The 7,667-nt window shown below is 39.7% G+C and overlaps 2 protein-coding genes and 1 long non-coding RNA gene across 7 annotated transcripts in view; 2 read left to right on the top strand and 1 right to left on the bottom strand.

Moving 5' to 3' along the window:
- The window catches only part of LOC128320565 (uncharacterized), a 7,308-nt gene extending 3,077 nt beyond the window's left edge, over nucleotides 1-4,231 (top strand). The window contains exons 1-3 of one of the 4 annotated variants that reach the window (XR_008304107.1): nucleotides 1,483-1,570; nucleotides 1,754-1,913; nucleotides 3,974-4,231. This is a non-coding gene — a long non-coding RNA (uncharacterized LOC128320565). Of the gene's footprint in view, nucleotides 1-1,482; nucleotides 1,571-1,718; nucleotides 1,914-3,973 lie in introns of those variants that run through there. The other 3 variants (XR_008304108.1, XR_008304109.1, XR_008304110.1) reach the window with 3 other exon arrangements.
- Nucleotides 1,496-6,849, bottom strand: LOC128320560 (serum amyloid P-component-like). 2 transcript variants are annotated; one of them, XM_053240523.1, is made up of 4 exons: nucleotides 6,605-6,849; nucleotides 3,010-3,218; nucleotides 2,680-2,823; nucleotides 1,496-1,976 (listed from the first exon to the last, which is right to left on the bottom strand). In XM_053240523.1, the coding sequence occupies exons 1-4, from the start codon at nucleotides 6,747-6,749 to the stop codon at nucleotides 1,689-1,691; spliced, it is 786 nt and encodes a 261-aa protein (XP_053096498.1). In that variant the 5' UTR covers nucleotides 6,750-6,849; the 3' UTR covers nucleotides 1,496-1,688. The 2 variants fall into 2 exon arrangements, with proteins under 2 accessions (XP_053096498.1, XP_053096497.1); XM_053240522.1 differs by having other exon boundaries at nucleotides 2,680-2,844; nucleotides 6,605-6,845.
- Nucleotides 6,329-7,667, top strand: part of dlg4b (discs, large homolog 4b (Drosophila)) — a 60,130-nt gene continuing 58,791 nt past the window's right edge. The window contains exon 1 of the mRNA XM_053240501.1: nucleotides 6,329-6,419. The gene's annotated coding sequence lies outside the window, so the exon portion shown is untranslated. The remainder of the gene's footprint in view (nucleotides 6,420-7,667) is intronic.

The following is a 7,667-nucleotide window of genomic DNA, read 5'->3' as shown; positions in this document are numbered from 1 at the left end:
AGTATATATACAATATACAATATAAACAGTGCAAACAAATCCACACAGAGGGAGGCTACAAATACAGATTAACCTAAATAAATAAATAAATAAAATATCAATCATTATGAAACATAAAGTACATAATATTATTATGACAAAAAGAGGTTTAGTATTTAGCACCTTTCTATCTATTTACCAATAAAATAATGAAATTATAAAGAATATATTAATTTTTGCAGTTCTAGTTCATAATTGTAAACAATGTTTAGTTATTTTTATTTGCTCAGAGTACATTAATGTAGTGTGTGTGCATTTATCTCCCACATCACCTTTTGACTGCATACAATGTTTACAATGTTCACAGTTTATTGTTATTTTTATTTGCTTAGAGCACATTAATAATCTTGCATGGTCTTTTGTCTGTGTCCAGTGTTTACAGTTTAATAGTTTTTGTACTACATAAGAGTTCATTTATCATTTTTCACTGTGTCTGGTAGGAGTGTGTAACTGTAGCTCAAGAATTTCATTACAGATGCTTAAAGCACTCTTTATGCGCATGACAACAACTCTGAAACTTGAAATTAAACCCATATATTAGTGTACTCGGGCTGCACTCCATTCAGGTGTGATTATAACTGTAACTGTGCCCTACTCCCTTGGAAGGCTACACAGTGATCACTACGTAGGGCTCCTCTGTAGGAGCTGGGTCTAATGAAGTGCACTTTATGAAGATGAAACCGAGGTGTTTGACCGTCACTTGTCTGAAACGGCACCATTATTTACCATACAGTGCAGAGTTTTGCACTAAATACTGTACCACTGCTCAGGGCTAATGGTGATGTACCACATATATACACACACACACATATATATATATATATTGTGTGACTCACAGTTATTGAAATTATTTTTCAGTTATTGAAATAACTTTTATTGCAGATGTTTTCACCTCTGAATAAACTTCTCTACAGTGACTGTGTCCCTAAATGTGTAAGCGCGTTGGTGGAGAAACCGTTTAAAAATGTCAGAACAGGAGTGTAATATTGTACAGTGCTACTGCAGATTGAAAGACTAACAGTAATGAGGAGTCCAGAAACAGTTGATCAAATTGTCGTTAACAGTTACGGTTTGGTTATGGTGGTCTGCATACGTCATCAATCAGCGTTTGCTCATAGCTTCGCTCGCAATCACAATAAAAAATTGTTGTCAGCTGTCTAAATCAGCCGCTGGTGAACGCCACATTATTCAATGATTCTAAGACCGCCAATCTTAACTCACGACCAAAGAATTCTTTTTTTACAATGGGTGATTTTTGTCTGTGCTAATAAAATGGCTGAAAATGACTGAAAATTTAATCCAGTGTTTCACTGAATTCTGGTATTAACACCTCAAGAAATGTATACAGAATAACATGGTGATAAGCAGCTGTCTGTAATTAGCTTGTTTATTAGCTCAGTACGGAGTAGCGCAGTTCAGGTGAAGGAATAAAACTCAAACTGAGCACAATCAAACATTTTAGTTTCAAAATATGAAGTATTTTATTGCTCTTGTTTACACAGAGTAACATCTCCAACTGCCATTTTGATCTGTAAGTAAAGGTTTAATATCGCTGAGATGAAGAGGAGATATTTATAAATTTTATAAAAAGGTAAATGAGACACAGCATTGCTAAGTACACTCAGTATGCGTAGAACTCTACAGCAGGGTTAAACTTCCTGTTTCTGCCATTTCCTCAGAGCCTTCATCATTTTCTGCTTCTTGCGCTTAGCAGCACCAGCAGGAAGCCGCTTGGGGTAAGCAGGCTCCAGCACCACGTAGCCGCTAGATCTGAACTCCATCTGTTTCCAGTCCAGGATGCTGCCTCGAGATGGGACCGAGTGGTGATACAGGTACCTGTGGAGCTCTCGGACACTGAGGACCGAATCCCACAGGTAGACATCAGATACCTGACCCTCAAACTGATACATGGTTAATTCAGGCTGGCCAGAAAACACCTACAACACACACACATTTATTTGCTTTACCCCTATAGTGGAGGAAAGATGAAATCACAACATATTTACACACACAGTGTTATATACTCTATGTACATGTTTAATTCACTCCTGAATTAGATTCTGCTCCTTTAACATCTCTGTGCTTAGGTTGGACCTGAGTCGAAATTACCTACGTGAGAGTTGCACACAGGTCAGAGTTTTTTCACAACGGAGCAGACACATCTTAATCAGAGACGTGGCTTATCTCAAGTGAATTTTTTATGGATAAAATTATGAATGAACTTAAAGTGAGCTGGAAACACAGGAGATGAGCGCCGGCAGTTTATCCTTCAAACTGTGGCACGTTTTCATTACAGCAGAGCGCATCGAGTTAATACAAACAATAGCATTATTCTATTAATTCAACAAATAAAAAAAGAAAAAAGTTGCTGTGCATGAGGAAGTATAAAAAATAATATAAAAAATAAATAAACTGTAAAACCATAGGGTGTGCTGCATCAAGTGCTATTTTGTAAGCTGTTATTGTTACTCGGATTGGACTCAGATTGGACTCGGATCGGGGGAAGTCCTGTCTGCTTTCAGGCTGAGCCACACGTCTACTCTGAGTTTGGATTTGATTATAAATCTCTCTTTCTCTTTTTTAAATCATGGCTCAGGAGCTCAGGAATTTTCATTTTCAATAAAACACAATGATCTTCACCGTTCCTCTGCTGAGTCCTTTGCGAGCGCTCATCTTGCCGTCGAACCACAGTTGTGCCATTCCACTGCTGGAGTCCCAGGTCAAGCAGCTGCTCTTCCACAGAGAGCGAACCCCCTGAGCCAGTACCATGGAGAACCTATTAAACTTCACGTTGGAGAAAGCTACCTGTTGGTCAGGTGTGGATTAGAAGATAAACTGAGCCAGGTTTTATTTTGCGCAACATGTAATTTAAACTCTGCCACTAAAGCTGGTGCTCATGTCTGATTAGTGTTCTGTATAACTATTTAAGAAGAAAGGAGAACACATACTGATGTATAAACTCCGTCATACCTGTAGCTTGTATTCATAAGCAGTGTTAAAGTCACCAATATTAACTGCAACGTTTTTATCAAACGTGAGCGAAAGTCCATCTTCCATCAGCCACTTTTGCTCCGTCACGGCTCTCAAACACAGCGTGAGTCCGGTGACGTTAGAGAGAGTGACTGAGCGGAAACTGACAACAGCATTGGGCATCACGCTGAACATCAATCCACCAAGATCTGCACACACACACACACACACACACACACACAAGTTCTAGCCATTTGTACATTGTGAAACATCAAATAGGAAGTTCAACAAATCACTTCACACCCAAAAAACAAAAACAAACAAATGCAAGTGTGAAAACACCATTGAAGTAAATTCAGGACTGTAGTTACTGTAACAATATTTATAATTTATAAATATAATTTAATATTTACCACTTAGTCCCACACGTTTGTGAGTCGAACAGCAAATATTTCATTATGACTGTAATTTACTGAAAATATATTCCCCTTTCCATGTTTATTTTTAACAGACTGTAGAAAGTCCTGATTGAATTTCATAAACTTCTCATGTATGAACTGCTTCCTACATCATAAATAGTGAAAAGTCATTAAGTTACCGAATGTGATTCGAGACAGAGCTCATGAGTGTATTTCAGAAAAACTTTAGCACAACAAATGGAAAACAGCTGAACAGGAAAACTTTTATTTAAACACTTTCAGTAGTAGTGAATTTATATATGACTGTGTGGAATCAGGTCATGACTGTATTTCCATTACGATGACTGTTAATGATAGACGCTAAATCAAAACAACAAAGATGAAGAATTGTGCTTGTCGACCTTCGGCAGCGTAGGCACTAATTCCTCATCACTATATAAATGTCTTTATTAGCCAAGTTCACTTAGTGTAAAGTGCACAGAGTTAGACATATCTTACAAAAAATGTGCAAATGTTCATACTTGGACTCAACACGTGTGTTCCAGGAGCTCTGGAGGAACCGAGTGCACTTCTCCATCCTACCTGCAGAGGGCGCTGCACTTCTCCCTCTACACACATTCACTTCCACCCCTCAGGAGTTTCTCCTGTGAGTCTGAGCACCACAGTTGTCCAGTTTCAGGATGTGGCGGCAGTTTCACGTCCTGTTCTGAGCTTTAATTCCCTCACAGCTCTCACACACACTCAGCACTTTTGCAGTGTTTATTAGTTTCATGGAGCACAAAACTCCAGATCACGGCTCAGTTCACGGGTAAAAACAGCAATTATGATCACAACAGTCATTTTTCTGATTGTTATTGTGTCGACTAAACTGTAGTAATAAAAATATGAAAACTCAACAGAAAAATGTTTATTTCGCTGTTTTTGTTTTTGTTCACTGGTGACCTCAGCATGTGAAACTTTAAAAAAGGCTTCAAGCTCCACCCAGTATACATGTTATTATGATATACATGACAATAAATATATCAGGGAGATTTATTTTACATTAAATCTTCACATTGAAATAAATATTGTAAATCGACAAAACCCTTTTTGCATAAAGTAAATTTTTCAAAAAGTTCTAATACAAAAAGTATGTGTAAGAATATCAGCATCAAAGATATATATATATATATATATATATATATATATATATATATATATATATATATATATATTTTTTTTTTTTTTTAAAGAAAAATACCTGATTCCCTTCAGCGTAACGTCTCCTAAATATGGCTAAAATACACCAGGTAGCTTTATGAATATTTTGAATATTATGAATATTAATATCAGACACACGGCTAAATTATAGATGGTAAATTGTCTCTAAACACACTCAGTGTGAAAAACCTGAATGAGGTAGATGATGTGTGTGTGAGTGAAGTGTGTGTCAGTGAAGTGTGTGTCAGTGAGGTGTGTGTTAGTGAGGTGTGTGTCAGTGAGGTGTGTGTCAGTGAGGTGTGTGTCAGTGAGGTGTGTGTGAGTGAAGTGTGTGTTAGTGAAGTGTGTTAGTGAGGTGTGTGTCAGTGAGGTGTGTGTCAGTGAGGTGTGTGTTAGTGAGGTGTGTGTTAGTGAAGTGTGTGAGTGAAGTGTGTGTTAGTGAAGTGTGTGTTAGTGAGGTGTGTGTCAGTGAGGTGTGTGTTAGTGAAGTGTGTGAGTGAAGTGTGTGTTAGTGAAGTGTGTGTTAGTGAGGTGTGTTAGTGAGGTGTGTTAGTGAGGTGTGTGTCAGTGAGGTGTGTGTTAGTGAAGTGTGTTAGTGAGGTGTGTGTCAGTGAGGTGTGTGTTAGTGAAGTGTGTTAGTGAGGTGTGTGTTAGTGAGGTGTGTGTTAGTGAAGTGTGTTAGTGATGTGTGTGTGAGTGAAGTGTGTGTTAGTGAAGTGTGTTAGTGATGTGTGTGTCAGTGAGGTGTGTGTGAGTGAAGTGTGTGTGAGTGAAGTGTGTGTTAGTGAAGTGTGTTAGTGATGTGTGTGTCAGTGAGGTGTGTGTTAGTGAGGTGTGTGTTAGTGAGGTGTGTGTGAGTGAGGTGTGTGTCAGTGAGGTGTGTGTGAGTGAGGTGTGTGTCAGTGAGGTGTGTGTTAGTGATGTGTGTGTTAGTGAGGTGTGTGTTAGTGATGTGTGTGTCAGTGAGGTGTGTGTGTGTGAGTGAAGTGTGTGTCAGTGAGGTGTGTGTCAGTGAGGTGTGTGTTAGTGAAGTGTGTGAGTGATGTGTGTGTCATTGAGGTGTGTGTGAGTGAAGTGTGTGTCAGTGAGGTGTGTGTCAGTGAGGTGTGTGTTAGTGATGTGTGTGTGTCAGTGAGGTGTGTGTGAGTGAGGTGTGTGTGAGTGAGGTGTGTGTCAGTGAGGTGTGTGTCAGTGAGGTGTGTGTCAGTGAAGTGTGTGAGTGAAGTGTGTGTCAGTGAGGTGTGTGTCAGTGAGGTGTGTGTGAGTGAAGTGTGTGTCAGTGAGGTGTGTGTTAGTGAAGTGTGTGAGTGAAGTGTGTGTCAGTGAGGTGTGTGTAAGTGAAGTGTGTGAGTGAAGTGTGTGTCAGTGAGGTGTGTGTCAGTGAGGTGTGTGTGAGTGAAGTGTGTGTCAGTGAGGTGTGTGTCAGTGAGGTGTGTGTGAGTGAAGTGTGTGAGTGAAGTGTGTGTCAGTGAGGTGTGTGTTAGTGAAGTGTGTGAGTGAAGTGTGTGTCAGTGAGGTGTGTGTCAGTGAGGTGTGTGTCAGTGAAGTGTGTGAGTGAAGTGTGTGTCAGTGAGGTGTGTGTCAGTGAGGTGTGTGTGAGTGAAGTGTGTGTCAGTGAGGTGTGTGTTAGTGAAGTGTGTGAGTGAAGTGTGTGTCAGTGAGGTGTGTGTTAGTGCACTTTGGTCTCCATGGCTTAATGTTTAACAGGTAATTGAATGGAGACAGAATCCTGAATGCTTTCGGAGAGCGCAGCAGGGAAACAGAAGATTCTGCTCTGCAGCTGTTAATGCGGTTAGTAAAGTTGCATCAATCCTGATTTTTATTCCATTTTTTTCTACAATCCTGACAGCAGAGCTCTGAGTATCAGCCGATAACATCATCACAGTAAACGAGAAGTAAACCAATAAACGAGTTCCTCTCACACTCACACATTCACAAAGGAAAATAAAACAAGGAAAAAATGGCCGAACTCTTACTCCTGGTTTCCCACGCTGTTCCTGGTGTAGTTGGTGGAAATGGTGCTGGTGGTGTTACATCATTATTTGCTGTTACCCAGTAAGCTGTTGCTCTGTTAGTGTTTAGTGCAAAAACGCAGAAGAAGCAGATCAGAATCCTCGCCATGTTTCAGCCTGGAGTTTAATAACAGCACAGAGAGAAGCACAGCGAGTGTGTTTCACTACACTGAGTTCCTGATTTATCGTCTTTCTCCACCTCCTGTAACTTCCTCTGAGTTATAAACATGAGCGTGGGCAGATCTCAGGTCACGTCACTGTTTCATTAAATTAGTGAAAAATCTAACTTTAGTAATAATAATGATAATAACATGGCCATGGTGTGTTATAAACACTGTGCTTATTTAATGAATGCAGAAAGTATAAAATGTGTCACTTCACAATCCTGTGCTTCCTGTAAAAACAATATAAATATCATGAGCAAAAGGCGAGTGAGGTTGCTGTTGCTTGAGGCTAATTTTCTGTCCAAGTGGCTTCAGGACTCCAATAAACTCCTAGCCAGTGTTCATGCTAGCAGGTGATGAGTTGCTCGTGTTGCTGGGTCTCTTATGGGCGAGTAGCGATATCATGAGAAATGGTAGTTGCTACGTTAATGTTAAGTGAAAAAGTTAAACACAAATTAAATATCACAGTGTGAAAATCGGTTGCGTGATTTACATGTTATGTGCTCATTCTTCATTCTCAGATTAGCAAAGCAAGCTAGCTGTACTAGCTACACACACTCACCAGAGGCACCAGCGATCTTCTCTTTTCCTTCGCTATACACATTTAACTGGAGATCATATATGGCAGGACAAGCTGAAACCACAGCTATAAGTTTTTCTTATTAAAGTAAATTGCAACTAATTACAGGTAGGAAGTAAAGTTGTGAGTGTGGAAGTGAAGAAACATCGGACCACACGCTCCGTAGGACGTACCTAATTCACCTGAAAATCATGATTGAAATGTAGAAGCTTGTCGCTGTAGGTTGCTAGTGTGAACGTAGTGTCAGACACACAGGTATCTGAAACGCCTCTTATCACCCAGA

Source organism: Pangasianodon hypophthalmus, chromosome 16 (genome assembly GCF_027358585.1).
Source record: "Pangasianodon hypophthalmus isolate fPanHyp1 chromosome 16, fPanHyp1.pri, whole genome shotgun sequence".
Lineage (NCBI taxonomy): Eukaryota > Metazoa > Chordata > Actinopteri > Siluriformes > Pangasiidae > Pangasianodon > Pangasianodon hypophthalmus.
This window is presented reverse-complemented; position numbering and strand designations above follow the sequence as displayed.

Bases quoted from the DNA above. Each gene is read 5' to 3' on its own strand.
- LOC128320560 (XM_053240522.1), bottom strand. From the start codon at position 6,749: ATGGCGAGGATTCTGATCTGCTTCTTCTGCGTTTTTGCACTAAACACT. The intron at 2,845-3,009 runs GTATGACGGAGT...CCTGACCAACAG, and splicing joins CTTATGAATACAAGCTACAG to GTAGCTTTCTCCAACGTGAA. The intron at 1,977-2,679 runs GTGAAGATCATT...TGTGTGTTGTAG, and splicing joins AAGGACTCAGCAGAGGAACG to GTGTTTTCTGGCCAGCCTGA.